A 24,171-nucleotide genomic window follows, 5' to 3' on the forward strand; every position below is an offset into this window, starting at 1 on the left:
ATTTTTTATATATATTTTATATTATTGTAGTGATTGCATTATAATAAATATGAATTTCTTATTGTAGTAACACTAACCTTTCATGATTATTCATATTTATGTTTTATCATCATTCCTTATCTAAGATATCAAATCTCACTTCTTCCCAAACTTCATTAGATTTTGTTTTCTATGGTTTCTAGTAGAAACTACCATTGTAGTTTTAAACTAACCCAAAATGCATGTTAATCGTCTAAGCTTTTGGAACCAACCTCCTCTATAAAGAAGACTTCTCGATTTCCTTGCAGGGTCTGGATGCCATACCGGATGAGAAAAAGAACTAGTTTGAATTAAGTCAAATTTTTCTTTAAACTTAAGGGCAAAAGTGAATAAACGAAGCGTTTAGTGCGAAAGTGATAGTTCAATTGGTGGCCTTTGTAGAGTTTTTCCTGTAGTTTCCCTCTTAGTTTCTCCCTCGGTGTACAGAGCCATTTCTTTCTAGGGACTCGAGCAAATTCCTGATGAAGAGGAGGACCAGAAGGATAATCAGGAATGCGACGGGGACTACGACGATCCCGAGCTCTTGAAGAAACGTAAGAAAGAGGAAAAATTGAGGGAGAAACAGCAGAAAGAAGAGGAAAAGAAGCAAAAGGCGACAAAGTAATAACAGTAAACATTTCGGCCTTATAGTTCCCAATCAGAATAAAGGACTCTCGGCATTTGCCGCGCGTTTAACAACCCTGTTCTTGTGTGTGTCAGGAAACCACCCCTAAGGGATAAATATGGGTGGCTAAAACCTCCCGTCCGTCGCCAAACTGTGTGTGGTATTCGGTGAAAAGGCGTCGTCGTTGAGCAGCGAGCGCGCAAATAAATACAAATTTCACCGACTAACTTTAGTTAATATTCTTGCTTAAAATCGGTTATATGCGGGCCGAGAGTATAGTTTAGTATTCGTCTGTGAAATGAGTGATTTTGCAAGTGCTTGTGAGAATTCCCGCTAGAGTTGGTTGAGAATAAAACAAGGCATATACAGAAAACACCAGCAGCCATGGCGGCCCGGCAGTGGTTGGGGGTGCCTGAGGGGACAGTGGGTGGCAGGACGGCAGGCGCTTGGCCTGCCATATTGCTGTGCGTGCTCTTGTTTACCAGTGCGACGCACGCAAGCTCCCTGAACGCCATCGAGGAGCCCGTCACCCGGCGCCACCACCAGCGGCATCACGAGCGGGAACGAGAGCAGCAGCAGCGCGAGGAGAGCGGCTACTGTGCCCCGTACAATGGCAAGGTGTGCAAGCAGTACATCACCGGCCAGGTGTGGTACAGCCTGGAGGATCCCACGGGCGGCTGGAAGAACGAGCAGGTGACCACGGCGCTGTGGGATGAGCTGATATCCGATCTTTCGGGCCTGTGCCGCGAAGCTGCCGAGGTGAGTGGCGTCTTGCCTGTGCTTTTGTGTTCTAGATGTTGACACCTGATCCTGCAGAAAATGCTCTGCGCCTATGCCTTCCCCAACTGCCACTTGGAGGGTCCTGGTGGCCGCGCCGTCAAGGCTCCGCTTTGCTTCGAGGACTGCCAGGCCACGCACCTGCAATTCTGCTACAACGACTGGGTGCTCATCGAGGAGAAGAAGGAACGCGGTAATTTTATCAAAAGCCGCGGCCACTTCCGGCTTCCCAACTGTTCCGCCCTGCCGCACTACAACGCCTCCATGCGACGGCCCAATTGCTCCTACATTGGCCTGACCGAGCTCAAGGAGTCAGAAGTGAGCTGTGAGTACACCTACCCAGAGATCAATGGGCCTCTTTTAACCCAGGAACCGAATCTTCTGCAGACGACTGTCGCAATGGTAACGGACGGTTCTACATGGGCACCGCAAACATGACCAAGTCGGGCATTCCCTGCCAACGCTGGGACACTCAGTACCCGCACAAGCACATCCAACCGCCTCTGGTGTTCCATCAGCTCCTGGAGGGGGAGAACTACTGCCGAAACGCGGGTGGCGAGGAACCGCATCCCTGGTGCTACACGGTGGACGAGTCAGTGCGCTGGCAGCACTGCGACATACCTTTATGCCGTAAGTTCATCGATTAGCTATCATTCCAGCTTAATCCCTTCTTGGTTACTCCTCCAGCGGACTACGTGGACCCCAATGCCGGCGACCTGAACACGCCCATCAAGATGGAGAAGTTTTTTACGCCCTCGATGATCTTCCTGCTGGCTGGCATTGGTTTTGTGACCATTGTGGCCCTGCACCTGATGATCCTGCTTGTCTACAAGCTGTCCAAGCACAAAGACTACTCGCAGCCCGCGGGAGCAGCCACCAACGACTGCAGCATTTCGATGCGGGGCATGGGAGAGTGTGCCGCAAACTTAAACACCAGCCGGGAGACCCTGGGTGGCAATGGGAACACGAATACCCTGGGCAAGTGGGGCACCATTAGGAGCACAGCCACCGTGCACAGCAACTGCGTGGCCCTCACGACCATTCCCAAGGAGGAGTCGAAGGGCACCAAACAGAATGCGCGCCTCGAGAAGCTGGAGTATCCACGTGGCGAAATAGTATATGTGAGATCCCTGGGACAAGGCGCCTTTGGTCGCGTCTTCCAGGCCAGAGCTCCGGGGCTGGTGCCTGGTCAGGAGGACTTGCTGGTGGCTGTGAAGATGCTCAAGGACGATGCCAGCGATCAGATGCAGATGGACTTCGAGCGCGAGGCTTGCCTACTGGCCGAGTTCGATCATCCGAACATCGTCAGGCTGCTGGGCGTGTGTGCCCTGGGCCGGCCCATGTGCCTTCTGTTCGAGTACATGGCGCCCGGGGATCTCAGTGAGTTCCTGCGCGCCTGCTCTCCGTACGCCACCCACCAGGCGCCGAACCGTGATCGCCTGCAGCTCAACGAGCTGCATCTGCTCCAGATGGCCGCCAACATAGCGGCGGGCATGCTTTACCTTTCGGAGCGCAAGTTCGTTCACCGGGACCTGGCCACGAGGAATTGCCTGATCAACGAGCACATGGCGGTGAAGATTGCCGACTTTGGGCTGTCGCACAAGATCTATCTGCAGGACTACTACAAGGGCGACGAGAACGACTTCATCCCGATCCGCTGGATGCCGCTGGAGAGCATACTGTATAACAAGTTCTCGCTAGAGTCAGACGTGTGGGCCTACGGCATTTGCCTGTGGGAGATCTTCTCCTTCGCCCTGCAACCGTACTTTGGCCTAACCCACGAGGAGGTTATCAAGTACATCAAGGAGGGCAACGTCCTCGGCTGTCCGGACAACACGCCGCTCTCCGTCTACGCTCTGATGCGTCGCTGCTGGAACCGCAAGCCGAACGAGCGGCCGGGCTTCGCTGAGATAAACCACTGCATCCAGCACAGCATCGCCGAGAGCGAGTGCAAGGCGATGCTCTAGAGGATCGCTCAAAAGAGAGGAAAACGTAACGAATCCGTGCACCACACAACGTTCGTCCGCTGTCTTCCGGGCATTCAATAGAACCGTATATTCACACAAACACACTGGGTGATTCGCAAAGGCTGAACCATCTTAGCGGGAAACTGTAATCCATTATACCCCGCCGAGATGCCGTGTCCTCGATATTTATTCCAGTGTAATTTCGCACATTTTATACTAAACCTATATGCATATTGATTTGAATTACCGCAGCAATAGGCGGGATCAGAGGGATGTTGTGATTAAGTTAGTTTAAAGACCACTCCATATCGTTACGGATACGCTTCCTTACCATGTCTCTAATCGGATTCGGATGCTTCCACACTCCAAAACTCTTGTTTGAGTACTCTGCCCTCTGATCTGTCGGTCAGCAATCGATTAGTCTGCCACAACAACGAACGCATCAGCAACGTCTCGTGTACTCATATCTAGCCCGTAGCTTAAGTTTATTAACACATAGATGCGCATATGTAGATTGCATTTTAGCGGGATTCATTTCTGACTAGCCCTAAGCACTGCCATCGGAGCTCACTCCGCGAGGAAGGAACCACTCACCGGAGACCATCAAAACAATAAGGAATATTTGAGATACGGAATATTTAGAGAACTGTCTACATCCCGAACTTTCTGGGGTAACTTTACATAATCTTTGTAACTACAAAACGTGTTAAATGTAATTTGTATAAATAAACCATCCATAATCGTAACAGAGATGATGTCAGCAGTAGTAATAGTTGTAGTAATAGTCGCCGTAGTAGCACCGGCTGTAGGTGGCAGGGTAGGGCACGGGAACGGGGACAACTCCAGCGTAACCAGCGTATCCCGCGTAGCCAGCAAAACCACCATATCCCCTATAGCCGTAATACGGGCGAGGTCCTCCTCTGTAACCTCCACCTCTTGGTCCACCAAAGCCTGGGCCTCTGCCTCCAAAGCCTCCGCCACGTCCGCCGAATCCTCCACCTCGTCCGCCTCCGAAGCCCCCACCGCGACCTCCTCCTCCAAAGCCTCCAGCATGGCCGCCTCCGCCATGTCCGCCACCGCCGCCGCCGCCTCCTCTCGCCTCAGACATCTGCCAGAGGGTCAGGAACAAAATTGCGCACACTAAGATCAGCAATCGGGACATCTTTGCCAGCTTAGAACCTTATCGATCCGTTCGTCAATCACGACTGAGTTGCAATGACTGGGAAATTCTGTTTATTGCCAACTAATTAGGACGCCAGCGCTAATTGAACCCAAGCGTCCAGAAGATACTGAAAGTCCCCGATCGAGTTAATCTTATTTGCTTCTGTATTTGCGTAATCCTCTCTCAGCACTCACACACTCCTCTCCTCGATATCACAGCAGCCTAAATGATTAGGCATCCAATGGGATTTTGTTCCTTAACCGAATGAACTTAAATATATATATAGATGGGGATGAAGGTGCACCGCCTCTCACAGCGCCTCGGGGCAGTTCTTGTTTTTGCTGATGATCAGTCTTTCCGGATCTAGGGAGAGTCGCTTCAACACATCGTAGACCTTGGAGCGTATGTCCACCTCGAAGTCTCGATCGCGTCCCAGTATCCAGATCTGATCGGAGTAGCCCAGGGAGCCGATGCTGCCGCAGGACCACAGAATGGCAAAGTTCTCGTAGTCCGTGTAGAGCACCTGGTACTTGCCAGAGCCCGGTAGAAGACGGGCAATCACATCAGGGAAACGGGTGGTAAACTACGGAAAATACATAAATATTATTGAGTTTTAATTTTCTAAACGAGCTTTTACCTTGAAATCCATGATGGAGGATCGACTATTTTCCGGTGTCGCATAGCCGATGTTTACATTCGGATTACCGGTTCTGAAAGGAGCCAAATAATATGAGTTTTCTGTACAATTTATGATGGTTTACGATGCTACTTACATGCGATTGATGTTCTTGATGGCCACTGCCAGCTTAAAATTGGCGAACTTGGACTGCTCTGCTTTATTATACGGCTGGAATTGGAAGGTGGTGCAACCGGAGGCAATTTCCGGCAGGTAAAATGAACGCTCTACCTCGTACCAATGACCTAGAACCTGCAAGAGAACCATATATAACTCTCCCATGACTATTATTTACCAGATAAAAAAGGTTCAGCAGAGAACAAACTCATGCTTGTATTTATTTGTTTATCTGAAAGATACAATTATTTCTAAACTAAGAGCTAGGGTAAGTGGGTTTATTAGTATAAAGCTATATCTTGGCAATGATTTATTATTTAAAAAAAAAAGGGACAGACCAAGTACAAATAATACATATATACCCTGGGCATTGTCGTAGAATGAGAGGTTGTTGTTCAGTTATTAATTACTCATTAGAATCTGTTACAATTTCAAAACCATTTGCAGTGCTAGATAGTTAGGAGATGGATAAAACTCTGCATTTATTCACACACTTTTTTTTTTTGTAATTATAGAAGGCTTTTGTTTATTGATTTGCATACAATTTCATCCTATTGTAGTTATAAACATGTGTTCCCTGCAAGTGTTCTCTATTTGCATTGCAGTTGTCAAAGCATTTGCCATGTTATTGACACCATAGTTCCATTGTTATCTCAGGCATTTTTATCAGGCATCCGGCACATGGATCCCAGCCAGAACTCTATAGCAACCGGCTGAGAACTCCAACTTGGACTTGGCAAAGGCATTGTCAACCCAACAGCGTTTCTCTCGGTCAAGAAATACCAAAGTGGGTTACTAATACGGCAACCTAAACAATGCGTAAAGCATAAACATTTTTTTGAAACTGGTTTCTGGCTGGCGTCGCACTTTTGGCAGGCACTTCCCCTTTGTCTTAATGCAGTTCAAAGTCGCAGGGCGCCGCAGCGAATTTAATGACCAGTAGCTGGCGTTTAATCGACGCTAGCGAAGAGCCGAGGTCTTTGCCCCGGGTCAACAGTGGGCGAGGATGACAAGTGGCTTAATTCACGCCAGTCAACAGCTCGATTGGATGGTGTGCCACATGGAAGCGGAGACCCGCACATAATTGGAGTCACAGATACGGCAACGGGTGCGATTATGGTGCATTATCATTTATGCAAATCAAGGCTCAATCAATTTAATTTAAGCTGCTAAATGGATAGAGCCAATTTTCTAGTCTATGGCCACAGTAGCTAAATAAACAGCATAGCTCGCATGACTCAAACACCTAAATGCCACAATGAAATCCACCTTAAAAAATTCTTAGAAATACAGAAAGTTCAGGAAACTGGTTTTATTCAAAAAAGAAATTTACGAAATGTATTATTTAAAAGACCTCATAAACCTTGTAAGTTATTTGAAATAATGTAAAGTTTTTTTTGAATATTAATTTAAACATCATGGAAGGAATTTAGTCACAGTTTCAGCTGACAGTTTCTCTACGGAATATATAAGAAATACCTCTTATTTTCCAATTCTGAAGTTGTCAGAATTTAAGATACATTTTAGTAAGCTATTTAGAAAATGCAACTTGTGAATTGTTCCAGTTAGGGATGCTCGACTGTGGTTCACTTGGTTGTCCTTGGCATGCCCATGTCTCTCGACTTTGGTACTGGTTGATTTACTTCTTTATAAACTAAGTGGTTTGTTTACCATTGGACAGGCCATAAAGCTTTTGTGCCTCTCGTCTCCTTCTGTAAAACAGGTTTTGCATTTTACACAGCGGATCTCGGATTGGTGGCCTTAAATTGGTTCAAGTTCATCTTATGCACAATCCACGAAATAAAATGAAGAAAGGTCTTCTCCGCCGCCTTGTGCTAATTAATCGGAGATGTGACACGTTTGCGTTGATGGCGAATAACTGATGACACTGCCGAATTTACACCGCTTATTAATGTTGTAAAAAATACTGGGTTGGGCGTGGTTAATGGTTGAGGGTTACGGGAAAGTTTAAGGATTAATAGAATTCCATTAAACACGGAGTATTTAAAGTCTAAATTTTTTATGATTGTTTTAAGAAGTTTGAACTTTTGCAAAAACTGGTTTAAATTGTATTAATTTTGATTGCACAATTTACAAGGCAATTAATCATTACTCAGGGATAGGTACATATGTATTTGTTTTAGAACTAGTAGAAAAACTAGTCACAGAGTTTAACCTTTGGCTTATAAGGTAACCTGATGCAAGAGAATTTTTATCTAAGCCTGTCCAAGTTTTTGTTTTACTTTAGTTTATCACAAGAGTGCTCTGACTTTTGATATTTTCAACAACAAGCTGTACTTAACTTATCTCAAGACATCCTAAGAAGTATATCTAGTTAATGGTTTGCACTTCCGGTTTGATCACTCACCCTGCTCATGTTGAACTTTGGCATCGATGGGTAATTCGGGCAACGTCCAAAGCCATAGGCCCTTGTCTCCGTAAAACTTAGTAGTAAAACCCCGGACAAAAGCCAAACACCACTCGTCACGACCGACAACGACGATTGTTTGCCCATAATTGTTTACTTGTTTGTTTTATTTTAAGGTTCACTTTGGATATTTGGCACTAAAATCAAGAGAATTGGCACGGTGGCGTTGATTAGTACCCAACACTACTAGGCTGCGTAGAATTCAAAATCGGGCATTATTTCCACTAAATCCAACTTGGATATGCACAAAGTGACGGGTTCACTTGGCCAACGAACTGCGGATTAACATTTTATACATTTCCTCAAAAAGTAACCGCGATTGTTTATTCCGCAGGGGAAGTGTTGTGCGATAATGAAATCGTGCTGGCTACTGCCGTACCGGCTTTAAGCCTGGACTGAAGTGGCCAAGAAGTGAAAACCACAAAACTGGGTTTCGCGGTGGCTATTTATTTATTTACACTTCACTTCGGATTTGGCTCGTGCTTGGCCCGCGACGTTGCTGAGAGTTACGTAAAGGAAAAGCCAGCGCCAAACTGCAGGCGAAAGAAAACGGGTTGCGAAAAGCAGATATTGCGCATTGCAAAAAAAAAAAGAAAAGGAAAGAAAATCGAGGTAAAAGCGAAAAGGCCTAATAGAGGAAATTCCGACCGGGATGCATCAATTGTGTCATGGAGTTACTCGGGTGCATCGCTCGATTTATGAACATGCACCTGTGCATGTTTGTTCAAGCGCATCAAGTTCAAGACAACTAAGAAGTCGGTTTCTTTCCACGACTTTGGCATTACCGCATGGAAAAATAGCTCATACAGTGATGGGAAAGGTATCATTACTTGTTCAACTAAGCTAGGTAAAAGGTTTACTCACAGAAAATGTGCAACATCATTTTTGAAACGGGTTTGAAGTCCCGCAGAACTAAATCGAATTCAAAGAAATATGCAACAGAGAAATTATATTACAAAGTTATATAATAGGCATTAAATTAATGGAAAAGAAACTAATTTAAGATAGTTTAATCGTTTAATATTGAGAGAAGTCTTTTATTTGTGTCAGGGAAGTAAAGCAATTATTGGCAATAAAATGAGTTATTATTCCTTACTTTCTACTACACTAAATCATTTATTATAATGTTAATTTGGTTAAAAGCAAAGTCTCTACGCAATAAGGGTTCAATTTATCATATTAGGAAGAATTTTAAAGATTTAAATTGGTTTGAATTTAAAAAACGCAAAATTTTCCAAAATTTAAGCAACATTTGACACCACAGAAATGCTAAAGAAAAGGGAAATGCGCTCGTAACCAGTACCTAAGCGTATACCTCCCATTACTGCCAATAGAAAGGGTGTTAATTTCACAGAAAACTGCAGCTACAACAGCCACAAGTGGCACAAAACAAAATAAGCCAAGCCAAGGCAATTGCAAAATCCACTTGTTGTCCAGCTGATTTCACTTTGTGCACAAACAGTGCCAGGCCCGAGCCCGTCTCGTTTCGATTCGCGTCTGTATTTATGCCCCGTTGGTATACAGCTAATATTAAATGTCATCTCTTTGTTTACATCGTGGCTGCTGCTACTGCTGTTGCGGTGTTCTTTTTGCATTCGCGGTTTTATCTCGCCAACTCGATCTCGGATCGCGACGAAAATGCGGATCGTTCACATCGATCAACCGCCCGGGACAACCGTTGAAAGGAAAATGAAGCTGCGGAATTTGAATTGAATTCAATTTCAGTTTTTTTCGCGTGAATGGCCACACTGACTGCCTAGTTTATCGATTCTTATCGATAGTAGGCAGAACTAGAATGCTTAAAAAGTCACGTATAAATAAATATAAAAGCGTTAAGAGTATACAATTCAAGATCTTTTAATAAAAACCTACTTTTAACAGCCCACTTATATAGTTTAAATATTTTGTCCCCTCTTTTTCCAATATTTCAAACGATAGTTGCCAGTCACAGTGACATTCCACCTCTAGTAGGCAGTGAAATGCCAAAGGCAAAAATAATTTTTTGTTCGTTTCCCTGTAGCACTTGCCGCATGTTGTTTTCGGAAACTAAGACTTGCTGTTAATAAAAGCCAGATTCAGTTACTACCGTAAGTCGGGGCTCCTCGCGGACTGGGCGACCACAAAGAGCCCGTTCATTCACCTCAATTTGCCTTTGCCCTTTGTTCATAGTTCCAGTGATTTACACACTTTCTCGCCCACCTCTCGCCACTCGTGGTCCGCAGGTAATAATGGATACGGAGAAGTCTAGCAGCAGCTCCTTCGAGGACCTCACCAACGCCGAGGACACCAAGGACATCCGAAAGGTGGCGGCGGAAGCCGCTTCCGGGGATGGCGCAACCCTCTCGGCGGACCTTGGCGATGAAAAGACAGCCGAGGAGCCGGAGTCCGCGGTGGAGGCCGAGGATGAATGTGATATACTGGGTAACAAGCAGCTGATCAAGCGAATTATCAAGAAGGCGCCGAAGGGAGCCGATCAGCCGAGTCGCGGCTTTTTGGTGACCATCAACTTCACCGGCAAGCTGGACAACGGCAAGGTGGTGGAGGAGGAGAAGGGCTTCCAGTGCCACATTGGGGACTTTGAGGTAGTCCAAGGCCTGGACATGGTGCTGCCCATGATGCTGGTCGGCGAGGTGAGCCAGGTCAGCGTAGATCCCCGCTTCGGCTATGGTTCCATTGGCCTGAAAAGGGAGGGAGAGTCCGAATTCGTTGTGCCACCCGATTCGAATGTAGGTTTCGACTCACAATCCCCTAGGAACTACATGTCTTAAATGAAGTCACATCTTGCAGCTTACCTACGAAATTGAGCTTTTGGACAGCAAATACGAAGACTTTGCGGATCTGAAGAGCTTCGAATTACTGCGCAAATATGGGTGTGTGCCAGACATGTCACCTGCCATGTGCCTGAGACATTATTAATGAAAACAAATCGTTCTTTCAGAACCCGCAAGAAAGAACGAGCAAACTTCTTCTACAAGCGCTTGGAGTTCAATACCGCCATTCATCTGTACAGGCGGGCCCTGGACTATCTGGATACAAGAGACGGGGATCCAGAAGCCGAACTCCTAAAGGAAGATCTGCCGGTGAGTACCTAACAATAGTGTTGAGCTGTGACTTGACCCCCGGATTAGTTTTCGAACAGCGACATGCAGACCCTGCTGGAGGATCGATTGATTGTGTACAACAACTTGGCCATGACCCAAATCAAAATCTCCGCCTTTGACGCAGCCCTAACGTCGGTGGAGCATGTGCTGCGTTGCCAGCCGAACAATTCCAAGGCCCTCTACCGCAAGGGCAGGGTAAGCGTCTCGTTTAGCAACCCGTTTAGTTCAATATAATCACACTCCTCACTCTTCAGATATTGGAGGGCAAGGCGGACACGCAGGGCGCCATCAAGCTGTTGCAAAAGGTGGCCACGCTCGAGCCGGAAAACAGGGCCGTTCAATCAGATTTGGCCAGACTTTTCATCAAGGCTCGTCGCGAGGAACACAACGAAAAGGAAATGTACCAGAAGATGCTCGGTCAGGCCAAGAAAATGGAACAAAAGACTGCCACCAGACAAAAGCAGCCCCTCGTAGACAACTCCAAGGTAACAAAGTCGAGTATTCCCTTCCTTTTCAATTCAGATTTTAATAATTGTGTTTTTTTAGCTCAAGCTACTGGGTTATCTGATGGGCTCCATATTGATTGGTGTGGCCGGTGTTGCCATTTATCGATACAAGTACTAAGGACAAGCACTACACGAGAACTAGTGGGGTTATTTTAAGCAATTTGAATGCATTTTTTTTAAGGAACATTATATATAATATATATATATTACATAAAAGGCAAAATTATGAATGTTGGAAAGCCGCAGTTGCTTATTATAACGGTATATGGCTCTTGTTGTACATCTAATCCTATGCACACACACACACACACACTTCACAGTAGTCGTATGGTATGGTTTTGGTAGTAGCGTACATATAATGTTAAAGCTTAATTTTTAATCAATTACATTCTGTCAGTCGAGTACCGGGAATTGTTGAATAAAACCCACAATTTTCATTTGATTTTTGAGACTTTTTCTTTCATTTTCAAACGTTACCATTAGGGATGCATCGTCGGTCTTAATATTATAAAGATAATGCCCTTGATTGCCCCTTCAAGTGCCTTATGGAGAAAAACAGCTTTGATAAGATAAAACCATCAGCAAAGATTAGCAAACTCACTTTGATATAGAAAGGAAACGGTTTTAAAACCTTGATCAAATCGAAACAGTTTCCGATTGTAGAGTTCGGAACATCCGCTCAGGAGATACATATGTCCCATATGCTTTAATACTAGAATGATTAGTGATAGGGCGAAAATAAATTGTGCTGATTCATTGTTTATGATAATCTCCACATGACAATGGCTGATTTCGTTATTTTCAAGGCTGTACCTATGGGGGGGGGGGTCACAAAGAGGCTTTATTTGAAAACATGGTGCGACAAAGTTAAGATTTAATTAGATTATTAAATGTAAAATTTAGTTTTATTAAAGCGTATGCTGAATGCATTTGAAATGCCTTAAAAGTTGATTGCTCGGCGCCAAACTGAAAACAGTTGTATTTCTGAATGGCAATTACAAAATTCCAGGAAATATATTAGTTGTCTCGCGTGAAAACAGTTGGTTATAATATTTATGATACTATATGTTTGCTTGTACATTTTTTGTTAAGAAAAACAACCATAAAACCTACATTTTAAAGGGCCTTGCGATGGGGTTTACAAAAAACAAAACCTATGCCGACAGGCTTTTTTATTTTGGGCTCGAATATTCCCTCTGTAAAGTTAATTTTGCGACTCTAAATGGATATAAAAATCCTTCAACGATCGCTTTTGAGATAAATCACTTTTATTTGGTGGGTAAAATATACAAATCCATGATCAAGCGATCTATCAATACATATGTGATGCGTAGTGTAAGGCACTTAGGCCTTGGCTGCAGCCTCGAGAGCCTGCTCCAGATCCTTGATCAAATCCTCAGCATCTTCGAGTCCCACCGACAAGCGGACCAGACCGTCGGTGATTCCCAGCGTTTTCCTATCCTCAGCGGGCACAGAAGCATGCGTCATCACGGATGGCAGCTCAGCGAGACTCTCGTATCCGCCCAGACTCTCCGCCAGGGTGAACACTTTGAGGGCCTTCAGGAACGCCGAGGAGTGCTTCAGCTCGCCCTTGATGTAGAAAGAGAAGACGCCGCTGTAGCCGTACGTCTGCTTCAGAGCGATCTGGTGCTGGGGATGCGAGGGCAGGGCGGGATGCAGAACTTTCTCCACGAGCTGGTGGCTCTCCAGGTACTTGGCGACCTTCAGGGCATTCTTCTGATGCTGCTCCATGCGCAGCGACAGGGTCTTCAGACTCCTGTTCACCTGGTAGCAATCGAAGGGTGAGGGCACAATGCCCACTGCGTTTTGCAGGAACTTCAGGCTGTTGTACAGCTTCTCGGAGTTCATGGTGATGCCGCCCATCACCACATCCGTGTGTCCGTTCATGTACTTGGTCATCGAGTAGCAGACAAGGTCCGCTCCCAGCTCCAGGGGACGCTGGAAGTAGGAGGTCAGGAAGGTGTTGTCCACCGCCAAGATTAGGTCCTCTCGGATGCCATGGACGAGCTTGGCGATCGCCTCGATGTCGGCCACCTTGATCAGAGGGTTCGTGGGCGACTCGATCCACACCAGCTTGGTCTCCGGCTTAACGGAAGCCTTGATGACATCCAACTTGGTGGGGTCCACGAAGGTGGCCGATATGCCCAAGCGAGTGGCCACCTGACGGATCAGACGGTTGGTTCCTCCGTACACATCGTCACCCATGATGATGTGATCGCCGCTGGACAGCATGGTCAGCACAGCGGTGGTGGCTCCCAGTCCCGAGGAGAAGGTCAATCCGTACTTGGCATTGTCCAGCGCCGCGAAGCAGGTCTCCAGCACATTCCGTGTGGGGTTGCCGCTGCGGGAGTACTCATAGCCGCGGTGCTCGCCGGGAGCATCCTGCTTGAAGGTGGTGCTCAGCGATATCGGCGGGATCACCGAGGCACTCTTCCACTGCTCGGGGCTCTGGCCCGAGTGGATGGACTTGGTGGCGAAGCCGCTTGGCTGGGGTTTGAAGCTCATCTCGGGGCGCGGATTAAACACAACTGACACGTGGGAGCGATCCGTACAGAATATATATGTGATGGGGGCGGGACGGAATCTGCCGACATATGTTCTCGCCTAGCCAGTGCTGCCAACGCCACGATTTCGCCCACAAGGGCCTTACTTTCGCCGACAGAGCTGCTCCATTAGCTATTTTGTGGACATGTTATGGTTTCAATAAGATTTGGATTTCGAATCTTGTTTTGGATGGTTAATTAGGGCATAAATAAAATTAAAATTAAATTAAAAGTTAATAAATTACACGGATTTTAGGGAAATATTTGTCTTAAAAATCAAAATACCCATTTTTTATTTGAATACCCAAATTAACAGAACTTTTACGTTCTAAAACTTATACATTTTCGAAATTTCTTGATACATGATATGTTGATATGATTTGTTGAATACACTTTCAATTGAATTTGCGGCTTTATCAAGGGCCAATACCCCATGACTTAATTTTGAAGGTAATAGAAATTAAACCTATAATAAACATAACTTAAGTCCTTATCTTTATCTTATCGTTATAACATTTCATAAAATACTAGGATGAGCGGCTTTTTTCAATTCAACTAAACCCGTACGGAAGAGAATACATCCTTTGCATAAATGACAAAAGGGAAATAATAAACCAGACATCCATCATTGGCTTTTTTCTTAAACTCTGCTTTTGCGTAGGCCGATATTAGGCAACGGTTTATAATTTATACCTTAGCTGAGTAATTTAATTTTAGTCAGAAGTTTCCAACGCAGAGAAGAACACGATTAAGACCATATAAACTTTATATATTTGATCAGCATCAACAGCCGAGTCGATCTACGCAAACTAGACCCTCAACTTCTGAATGAAACTTTGCAGAAAGTTTCCTGATTATGCTAACTACTATATATGTCGAAATATATCATGAAGTTGCCATAGGAAAAAAATAATAACTTCGCTGTTTTTTCATATTTTCATCTATTCTGAAGCTTGGCCCATTTAAAATATATAATTTTATTATATAATAGTTACCATAGGAACAATCAGGATAAAAAAAATAAAGCTGTGAATATAAAACTATCTATGTATATTTTTGTATTGATAAAATATAGTCGAAAGTTGGTATTATAAATTTATAATTTACATCATATTAAATATTACAAATCCGAAATATTTTTATTTAACGATTTGAGTGTTTTCAAAATTTTATAAAAATAAAATAATAATATGATATGTATAAAATATACATATATATTTTATATATCTCCTGTTAGTTTGATCCAACTGTAAACGACAAGGGTATACAAACTTCGGAGTGCCGAAGTTAACTTCCTTTCTTTTTATGGTTGTTATTAGAAACTTTATACTTAAGAATCTGATCCTGTGACTCCCATTCAGAAATATATTTTAAAATTTAAAAGCTCTATTTCATCGGTTAAGAATACAATAATTTAATCATTGATAAAGCACTTTATATATTTTACAATCCGAGATTAAGAATAGATACTGCACATAATAGATCATGCGGAATGGGGTGAAGGGTAACACGGCGACGCCTACCACAGTTTGTCGCTGAACACGATCTCCTTGAAGATGCAGTCCTGTTTGGCAATACTGACAATACTGGCCTTCTTGGACTTCATGGCATCCTGCACCTTTTCCCGCACTTCGGCTGCCTTTACGTCGTTTCGAATGTAGAAGAGGCGCACCAAATGGTCCTCGTTCAAGGATGGATAGCTGCCCAGTAGCGTGTGCAAATCCAGGACCAGCAACTCAATATCCGAGCTAAGCAGTGCCGAAAGAGTGGAGATTAGGTCGAGCGGCGAATCACTCAGAGAGATCTTGGGGGCGATCTTTTCAAAGAACAGCTTGAAACGTTTGGCCTCCGCCTTTATTTTCCGGGTGATGGCATCGCACTCGGTGCGCGGCTTTGAGAGCCGCTTGGAGAGCAGCGCCCGTATGTAGCGCTTGGCGAGAAGCTTCTGGGCCTCGTTGATCACCATCTCGAAGTTATTGGGCCGCAGGTGGTTGTAGTCTTGGAAGTAGTCGTCCAGGGTCACGCAGATGGTGTCCACGGCAATGTTGCTGGCCAGCCATTTGGCGGTGAAGAGGTCGTTGAAGTGGCACTCCATGTCCAGGAAGGCCTCCTCCAGCAAGTAGCTGGCGGCGTGCGCCCGGATCCGCTGGAAAGTGACCAGAAGGCGCTCAAAGTCCTCGTAGTGCTCTGTGCGCGACTTGGGCCAGTACAGCTGCTTCATCTGCTGCGCCAGCTCCACCATCTGCTGGCTGTTGTTCACGATGGTGATGATGTAGTGGGTGAAGTACTTGATCTGGTCGCGGTTGCGGAAGTGGTGTTCCTTCAGCTCGATCACGTTCTTCAGGTATGTCTGGCCAAAGATCTCCACCTGCTGGATGCTCATCACGAGCGCCTTGAACGTCAGCTCCTGGTGAATGGTGTTGGTCACCTGGAGATGCTGATCTATCATCTGGAAGATGATCACCGGTGCCGATGTGTGGTAGTAGTGCTCGTCCTGATCGGGCACCATCTCAGAGAACCACTCCTGCTTCTCCGTTTCCGCCGCCTTGGTCATCCATTCCTGGTAGTTGCGCTGCATATTCTGCAGGTACTCATCCTCCAACGCCTTGAGATGCTCTGGTCGCAGGAGAGGTCCGATCAACCGATGCACATCCACGTTGAGATCGGGGTGAGCCATCAGCTCCACGCCTGGATATGTATGAGTGACCCAGGCCAGCATGGAGACGTACTCATTGCCCTCCAGCCCAGAGCGCACGATGTTGTCCAGCTGAAAGGAGGAGTTTGATTAGGTATAAGCGCGGGAATCTCATCCGAGCCAACTCACATAACTAGACAGTCCCTCGTGGTAGAACTTGACGTACTCCCCGAAGATGTCATAGTGCGGCGGGAAGCAGGGCACGCACAGCGACTTGACCACGCGCAGGTCCTCGAGTATAATCTGACGCAGAATCTCCAGGTCGCGCACTAGCCACATCTTGTTGTCCGCCCGCTCCTCCAGCTTGGAGCCCTCGATGCGCGTGACCACCGACTGCTGCAGCACGTCCATTATCATGCGGCGCCATGCCTTGGGCCTGCCCGGGGGCAGGAAGCCAGTGACCTTCTGCTGCTGCAGGGCGAACTGGTCGTTCTTCTCCTCCCGCTCGATAATGCGCAGGGCGGTGACGATAATCGTTGGCTTCTTGCGCAGGATGTTCAGCGTCCGGCTGATATTGATGCGTAGCTTCTTCTCGAGCTCCCGGGACACGGTGTCCACCTTCTCAAAGTGGCGCTTCAGCGTGATCTTGTCGGAGGCGTGCTGCTTCGGCTGCTTGTGCAGTTCGTACAGAAGGTCATCCCGCGAGTTCTCCAGATCGGCCAGGCACTGGTGGGCATTGAGCAGCTTGTCGTCCTCGATCAGCGCCATTGTCTTCTGCACGCTGGCGTCCACGTTGAAAATATGCTTCAGGTTCTCCATGGCGGTGGCGTACTGCGAGTGCTTCGTGTTCTCCTCGCGGACGACCTCCAGGGCGTCGTACACCTCCGGTACGCCCTGCAGCAGGCGCTCCACCTCGTCCATCCGACGTCTTACCTCGCGCACATCCTGCATGCACGTCTCCAGCTGCTTGAGGCCCACTCGGACGCCGTCCAGTTGGTTCTGCATTCCGGTCTTGAGCAGAGCCTCCACAGAGGCTTTTTTCCGGGCGATGCGATGGCGGTACTGCTCAACCTTCTCCAGCTGCCCCGGCCGCTGCAGCATGTTCTGAATGTCCTTGAGGGCCGCCTGGCGTGCCTCCTCCTCCAGCTGTTGCAGATCCATTTTAATATTTTTCTTGTTTCTTGGGTTTTTTACTCTTCTGTTTTGGTCAATCTTTCGTCGGCCAATCTTAAGGCGTGATAGTGTGGCTGCAGCTCTATGCGGCAAAAATACCATTTTTGAGCCCCAAATGAGTACAGTAAAGGTTCTGTAAATTAACCTTTAAGATAGGGAGATTTTAGTTAACATATTAAATGATAATAGGAACTCTAAAATATATGGACTGAAAATTGTGATTAACAATACATCTTTTAAGCAATTGCTTTAACTGGATTTTTATATATTACCCGAAATTTAATGATTCATTTTTTAGTTGTAGACTACAACTTGTAATTAATCGTTTAAAAATTAAATTACTTAAATATATAATAAATATTTTTAACTTGAATAACAATAACACAAAATATGTTGGCTGCAAAAAAAAGAATACAAAATACCATTAAGTGCGTTTATATGCAAGCTCTACTGTAGTTTTCGATAGCTTTTGTTTTTGTTGGAATATCGCCCCGTCCAAGAGCTTTGTTTATTATTTTCAGCCAGTTCGAACGTAAACAACGCCCCCGAAATAGAATGAGTTCGGAACAAGAGACGATATTGCAATTTGCACCCTGGGAGTCGTTTGTGTCGCCAACTTTTTGGCACAAGCTGGCAGAGCTTAAGCTGGACCACGATCGCCTCTCGGACACCAAGAGATCCATAACTGGGCACTACACGAACCGCAATGCCAACGGCTGCCTCCTGGAAGTGGACTACACGGCCTACAACAGGTGAGCTCAAAGTGGTGTTAAGAATGCCTAAAGTAATCTCTTATCTCAATGGATTCCAGGTCATCACAGCCGCCAAAGTTCAGCCACTCCGCCAGCGGCACTATCTACAATAAGAACACCATCGAGGAGTTCAAGGCCCTGGACAAACTGCAGCTGCTGGCCGACGAGGGCAAGGAACTGCTGGCCGATATGTGCAGCGGCCGGGTGCTGGCTGATCCCAGTCTGTTGACCCGCTTCTTTGTTCTCTCCTTCGCCGACTTGAAGTGCCACAGCTACTACTATTGGTTCGCCTTTCCCTGCCCCCTGACGCCCACATTGAAGCAGCAAGGCGTGGTCCAAAAGCTGCGGGACTTGCCCAACGCCAACAGATATGTAGAGGCCTTGAAAACCCTGCCCTCCGAGTCGCAGAACTTTTTCATTCTGTATGCGAATGCAGAGCAGCAGGTGTACGAAGCCCGCAAGTTGAGCACCCTAGCTGAGGGGGAGGTGGAGCACTATTACTTTGGCTTTACCGATCCCAGCGAGTACGAGCACCCGGCTTGGTTGATGCGGAACTATGCCGCCTTCCTCCTACAGCAATGGTGAGGAGTCTCTAGTAATAATAACTCGTGATAGGTTAATCATTTCCCCCTCTTAGTCCCAGTTTTGTGGGCAAAACTCTTAGGTTTCTGGGCCTGCGTTACAATCAACAAATGCAAATGGACGACAGTCGCATCTGGCAGGTGACTCAAACGGAGGCCTGCGATCTGAAACAGTCGGGCGAGGTGAAATATGTGGGCTGGGAGCTGAACAAGAATGCCAAAATGGGGCCAAGATTGGCTCAAATGAGGGACAGCATGGATCCAGCCAAGTAAGCTTAATCATAGGAATAAATATTGTACCATTTGTCGACTACCCATTCCCTGACCTGTTCGTTCCACACTTTCCTTTGCAGATTGGCTGAAAACTCTGTCAACCTCAACCTTAAGCTGATGAAGTGGCGCCTGGTTCCTGATCTCAATTTGGAAGTCATTGCCCAAACCAAGTGTCTGCTCTTTGGAGCAGGCACTCTGGGCTGCGCTGTGGCCAGAAATCTCTTGGTGAGCTTACATCTATCCATTAGGCACTTAACCGTTTTGAGTATCTTGTAAATTTCCAGTCCTGGGGCTTCAAGCACATCACCCTGCTGGACAACGGCAAGGTGGGCTTCTCCAACCCCGTGCGCCAGAATCTCTACACCCATGCAGATGCTGTTGCGGGCAATCGGATGAAGGCCACCACAGCTGCCGAAAGATTGCGTGAGATAAACCCCAGTGCGGAAACAGCGGGACATGTGCTGGAAATACCCATGCCCGGTCACACAATTGGTGAGTCTCTTTTCGCCCAGACGGAGGAGCATTTGCTGGTGATCGAGCAGCAGGTGCGGGACCATGATGTCATCTTCTTGCTCACGGATTCACGCGAGAGCCGCTGGCTTCCCACGCTGCTGGGAGCGGCCAACCAAAAGGTTGGGTATATATAGTGTATTTCCCACGGAATCCCACTAATCTTAGACCTTTTTAAGGTGGTCATCAATGCAGCCCTCGGCTTCGATAGCTACCTGGTGATGCGACATGGCAGCACACGCGAAGAGGCCGGCGATGCGGGGCAGGAGATTGAGGGACTCAAGTGCATCCGTGGCAGCCAGCTGGGTTGCTACTTCTGCAACGATGTCACGGCCCCGGGAAATGTGAGTTAACAACGTATATATTTTCAGACTTGGTTCGGTTACACACACTCATAGTCGTGGCGGGAATACTTCTCGAAGCCGCCGCACGTCGGATCGCCCGTCTGCAGGTGATCCACACCCGTTATCTGGATCACCAGGCCATTAATACTGGTCACCTTGAAGCCCACCAAATTCATCATTGCGCTGGGTGTGCGCCAGGCATAGCTGAAGAAGTTGTACCCGTCCACGGCGGTCAGGACTTCTCGTTCCGTAAAGGCCAGCGCCAGCTTGAACTGCTGATTGAAGACGAAGGGGAATCCACCGTGGCGCTCCTCGTTTCCGAATCTAAAAGGAGGAGAGGTTAGCAATGGAAGGGTAACAGGGATAGTGGTTAGTGCGTACTCAAAGTTCTTGTTCATGGAGTTCCGCACCACCGCCTTATCGTCGAAGCGCACGCTGAAGTGCAGCTCTTCTCGCTTGGTGTCCGAGTCCATGAACTTGATGATGAACTGGCCCTTCTTGTTCTCGAAGCAGCGGGCTGTGATGACTATCACGTGGCCAGGACTGAAGAGGATCGGCTGGTCGTTGCTGAACGCCTTGAAGTAGTCCGAGGCGTGGACGGCGGGCCAGGGATTGGGGAACACGGTGCGGTGATCCACTTGCTTGATCACCTGGATTTGGTCACGAATCTCCAGCGCACGGATCGCTCCCAGCGGCAAGCGGTACCGGAACCGGCAGAACTCCCGGCTGTTTATGGAGATGGCGAAGCTGTCCTCGCAGCACAGGATGTACACGAGGAAAAACTCCCCACTGACGATGGGATTGGGCAGCGTGTTGCTGTCCAGGACATGGGTTTCCTCCTCGCCCCATACGCCGTGCACCCGGGAGTTTCTCACGATCACATCGTTGCGGAAATAGCAGGAAAAGCGCAGGCCAATGTCCGCGTCCGGATCCACCGTGGTCTTGGCTGTGCACAGGTTGATGTGAAACCTACCAAAAAGCCCAAAAACGATCATAATCGGAGCATTAGTCATGGGTCCGATAAGGAAGCCAGTTGGACAAGCAATTAGTCATGGTATGGGTGCGGGATGCAAGCAACCGTCTTCCACTCTGGCGCTCACCTGGCGGCACCATCAATGGTCTTGGCCACGACCTCCAGCACATGGCCAAACTCCAGCGGATGGGACAAGTTGCCAGCGTACTCGGTTAACATGATTCCTGCCTGTTTTTCGCCAGCAATTACCAATCGAACTCACTATCGCCTGTCCACTGAACGAAAACAAAATGTATTTTAGGGCCGGTGGGAGAGCCCGGAGCTCGCCTTCTCCCGGCTCTCCGCCGCTTGCCGGAACTTTATCTAATCAGCGACGGACGGGCGGAGCAACGGCGGTACAATTGGTGCTTGAGCAAACGCTGTAGCCGCGAGCGCAACTTAATATTTTGTGTATGGGACTAACTAGCTGTTTGTTTTGTTCTCGCCCTGGAGACGTCACCTCTGTTTGCTCGGAGCATGCGTTTGTTGACATTGCAAAGCTTGAAGAGCTTTCGATCTTCCCACTGCATCGGGGCTAAAGCTTCACGTCCCCTTAGCCCATATACATTTATTATGATCTCTGGCAAACTTAATTATTTAGAGACTCTTTTTAAAGTAATTTTCCTCCAAATTCTTTTCCTATTTGCAGTCCCTTAAGGACCGCACTCTGGACCAGCAGTGCACCGTCACCCGGCCCGGAGTATCCAATATTGCAGCTAGCTATGCCGTGGAATTGCTGGTGGCTTTGCTCCAGCATCCACGCCGGGAACTGGCGCCGGCCTATTACGCTCAGAGTGCGCGTGGTAAGTCGGAAGAGGAGGCGGCGGGCAAGGTGCCGGAAGGCCTGCTGGGCATCCTGCCGCACTCCATCCGGGGTATGCTGTGCAACTATGAGAACATCCTGCCAGCTACCCAGAAGTTTGCCCAATGCATTGCCTGTTCATCGGTAAGATTAGTTGGGGATTTAAGAGAATAACTGCTAATAATAATTACTTTACAGGCCGTTTTGGAGGCATACAGAAAAGAGGGTCATGCCTTCCTCTTTAAAACTTTTGAAACAGCCAAGTATCTGGAGGATTTGACGGGAATTTCGGAGTTTAAGCGCTTGAATAGCGAGGTTTGTGGCTAGAGTAGTGAAATGTAATATAAAATAATTCAAATATGCTAATTTATTTCAGATAATAGACTTTGATGATGAGGAATTCGATATGTCCGAGGAGGATGAAGATTAAAAAAACGAATTTTAATTGATTTCCTAAACTTTTGCTTCTGCTTCTTCAGAAATTTATTAAGCTTATCGAGGCTTCAGCTAGAAAGTTTGATTTTCCAGATTTTTAAGCATTTAAAAAGTTCAACGTGTAAGCCAAAAATTTAATCTTGATGTTTTTGCATGTACTTTTTCTAGTCATTAAGCAAATTGTGTAACAATCGTATGAAATAAATTGAATATGGCAATAAAAATGTTTAAATTAATCTGGAAAATGTAAATCCTAAATCGAATGATTCACTTGCTTTTACCAATTTAAATTTAAATACATAATAAATGTTTCCGTTAAATTACAAGTCCCGGCCTTTGGCCCCTGTGTTGTTCGCTGAATACGTTTTCCTGCTGATAAGAGCCTCCTCCCATTCAAACGCGAAAATATTGTTCTGATTCGAGAATTCCCCCCGCTGTTAATGAATGAAAAATATGAAAATATTTGTGTTCGGTCAATGAAATCATTTTATTAACTGCATTTTTCAAGGCACGAAAACAAAGATGAATTCTTTGTCTTAGATTGTTTGTTTTTCGGGAATATTCAAATGATTTACATACCTAGTGGGCTAGCTTTGCGAAAAGAATAGTTCAAAGTTTAATAAACTCGGTTAGAAAGCCGCGAGCTGGACGCATATGCTAAGTAGCTCTCGATTGGGCCAGCAAAAAATGGTGGAAAAGATAGCTGACATTTTTGAGATACACTCGCAATTTTATTTTATATTACTTTTTGATTTAAAATATTTATGAATTTAAAAATATATGCAATTATTAAGTTTAATTAATTTTTAAAGGTGTCTTTAAGTATAATTAGCAAAATTTTTTGTAAATTGGAAATATTATGTAACCTACTGAAAGCCACAGCACAAAAACATTTTTTCTGTCACTTCTTTAAGAAGTGTGCCTAAAAGTATGCAATGATACGTTAAAATAATGCGTTAGGTTGTTTGTTTTATCATATTCTTAGCCGAATTTAAAGTGTTTTGATTTTAAATCCCTAAAAACACGAAATTAACAAAAAATGAACACTTTATAATTTAATTAAACAACATTAAATTAAATTAAAATACATTAAATTGTAGAAAAATGTAGTTTTCGTTTCTTGAGAATAACGGCAACTGCAAATGTACCAACTCCAAATAACTCTTGATCAAAACAGAGTCAGACCAAGTGTTTTGAGCTAAACAAATATTGGCAAGCGGCACTTGACACCAAAATCGAAGCGGGGTTGAAAACGTTTCAAAAAGCCTTTTATCTTTCATCGGTTTTGACCCCAGGCCAGCATGCGACTTGAGAATGGGACAAAAAACACCATCGACCATTTCTCTTGGCCAAAAACGCAAAAAAGAAAGAAGACTGCCCGACAGCACAGACCCTATAATTAATAGTTTAGGCCGGCCGGGAAGGGGGAGAAATGTATCGGAATACCTGGCCGCTCAACCTCGGAGATCTCGACATCGACATCGGTAGCATAAATTTCGGGCCAACAACTGAGCAAACAACAACAATAAGAGCCAGGCCAGGCCAGGTTGCGGCGCTGAGTGGAAACCGCTTTGAGTTTTGGCTCGCAGCCGCTGAAAGCACTCAAAATGCCATTCGAGCGCCGCGTTGCCTCTGCCGGCGTCTCCAAATGTCACTCGAATTGCGTTTTGAGTGGAAACTGCGGCTCTGCCGGCCAAGATCTCCATAAATTGG

General features: G+C 46.2%; 8 protein-coding genes across 10 annotated transcripts; 3 read left to right on the forward strand and 5 right to left on the reverse strand.

Moving 5' to 3' along the window:
* Positions 1-642: 642 nt before the first annotated feature.
* Nrk (Neurospecific receptor kinase) lies at positions 643-4,133 on the forward strand. The gene is made up of 4 exons (XM_017175948.3): positions 643-1,402; positions 1,460-1,745; positions 1,808-2,050; positions 2,108-4,133. The coding sequence occupies exons 1-4, from the start codon at positions 1,028-1,030 to the stop codon at positions 3,385-3,387; spliced, it is 2,184 nt and encodes a 727-aa protein (XP_017031437.1). The 5' UTR covers positions 643-1,027; the 3' UTR covers positions 3,388-4,133.
* On the reverse strand, positions 4,007-4,861 carry LOC108080863 (uncharacterized). Its single transcript, XM_070288952.1, has 2 exons — positions 4,744-4,861; positions 4,007-4,676 (listed from the first exon to the last, which is right to left on the reverse strand). The coding sequence occupies exon 2, from the start codon at positions 4,547-4,549 to the stop codon at positions 4,145-4,147; it is 405 nt and encodes a 134-aa protein (XP_070145053.1). The 5' UTR covers positions 4,550-4,676; positions 4,744-4,861; the 3' UTR covers positions 4,007-4,144.
* GLaz (Glial Lazarillo) lies at positions 4,696-9,470 on the reverse strand. Of its 3 annotated transcripts, none has more exons than XM_017175949.3 (5): positions 9,324-9,470; positions 7,711-7,907; positions 5,323-5,477; positions 5,187-5,259; positions 4,696-5,132 (listed from the first exon to the last, which is right to left on the reverse strand). In XM_017175949.3, the coding sequence occupies exons 2-5, from the start codon at positions 7,855-7,857 to the stop codon at positions 4,860-4,862; spliced, it is 648 nt and encodes a 215-aa protein (XP_017031438.1). In that variant the 5' UTR covers positions 7,858-7,907; positions 9,324-9,470; the 3' UTR covers positions 4,696-4,859. The 3 variants fall into 3 exon arrangements, with proteins under 3 accessions (XP_017031438.1, XP_017031439.1, XP_017031440.1); XM_017175950.3 differs by having other exon boundaries at positions 7,711-7,961; positions 9,324-9,458; XM_017175951.3 differs by lacking the exon at positions 9,324-9,470 and adding an exon at positions 9,086-9,248.
* A 232-nt stretch (positions 9,471-9,702) lies between these two features.
* On the forward strand, positions 9,703-11,819 carry zda (peptidyl-prolyl cis-trans isomerase zonda). The gene is made up of 7 exons (XM_017176369.3): positions 9,703-9,857; positions 9,993-10,496; positions 10,558-10,640; positions 10,709-10,850; positions 10,899-11,066; positions 11,126-11,356; positions 11,418-11,819. Exons 2-7 carry the CDS (start codon positions 9,999-10,001, stop codon positions 11,493-11,495), a joined length of 1,200 nt encoding a protein of 399 aa, XP_017031858.1. The 5' UTR covers positions 9,703-9,857; positions 9,993-9,998; the 3' UTR covers positions 11,496-11,819.
* An 804-nt stretch (positions 11,820-12,623) lies between these two features.
* On the reverse strand, positions 12,624-14,019 carry Cth (Cystathionine gamma-lyase). The gene has a single exon (XM_017176367.3). It carries the CDS (start codon positions 13,901-13,903, stop codon positions 12,722-12,724), a length of 1,182 nt encoding a protein of 393 aa, XP_017031856.1. The 5' UTR covers positions 13,904-14,019; the 3' UTR covers positions 12,624-12,721.
* A 1,317-nt stretch (positions 14,020-15,336) lies between these two features.
* On the reverse strand, positions 15,337-17,823 carry Sec6 (Exocyst complex component Sec6). The gene is made up of 2 exons (XM_017176335.3): positions 16,766-17,823; positions 15,337-16,708 (listed from the first exon to the last, which is right to left on the reverse strand). The coding sequence occupies exons 1-2, from the start codon at positions 17,735-17,737 to the stop codon at positions 15,461-15,463; spliced, it is 2,220 nt and encodes a 739-aa protein (XP_017031824.1). The 5' UTR covers positions 17,738-17,823; the 3' UTR covers positions 15,337-15,460.
* A 447-nt stretch (positions 17,824-18,270) lies between these two features.
* Positions 18,271-22,694, forward strand: Atg7 (Autophagy-related 7). The gene is made up of 9 exons (XM_017176298.3): positions 18,271-18,501; positions 18,561-19,082; positions 19,139-19,351; positions 19,436-19,580; positions 19,640-19,987; positions 20,045-20,209; positions 21,871-22,167; positions 22,222-22,338; positions 22,400-22,694. Exons 1-9 carry the CDS (start codon positions 18,305-18,307, stop codon positions 22,451-22,453), a joined length of 2,058 nt encoding a protein of 685 aa, XP_017031787.1. The 5' UTR covers positions 18,271-18,304; the 3' UTR covers positions 22,454-22,694.
* LOC108081222 (32 kDa beta-galactoside-binding lectin) lies at positions 20,209-21,683 on the reverse strand. Its single transcript, XM_017176299.3, has 3 exons — positions 21,310-21,683; positions 20,591-21,178; positions 20,209-20,533 (listed from the first exon to the last, which is right to left on the reverse strand). Exons 1-3 carry the CDS (start codon positions 21,399-21,401, stop codon positions 20,248-20,250), a joined length of 966 nt encoding a protein of 321 aa, XP_017031788.1. The 5' UTR covers positions 21,402-21,683; the 3' UTR covers positions 20,209-20,247.
* Positions 22,695-24,171: the final 1,477 nt, after the last annotated feature.

This window comes from Drosophila kikkawai, chromosome 2L (genome assembly GCF_030179895.1).
Source record: "Drosophila kikkawai strain 14028-0561.14 chromosome 2L, DkikHiC1v2, whole genome shotgun sequence".
In the NCBI taxonomy this organism is placed as follows: Eukaryota; Metazoa; Arthropoda; class Insecta; order Diptera; family Drosophilidae; genus Drosophila; species Drosophila kikkawai.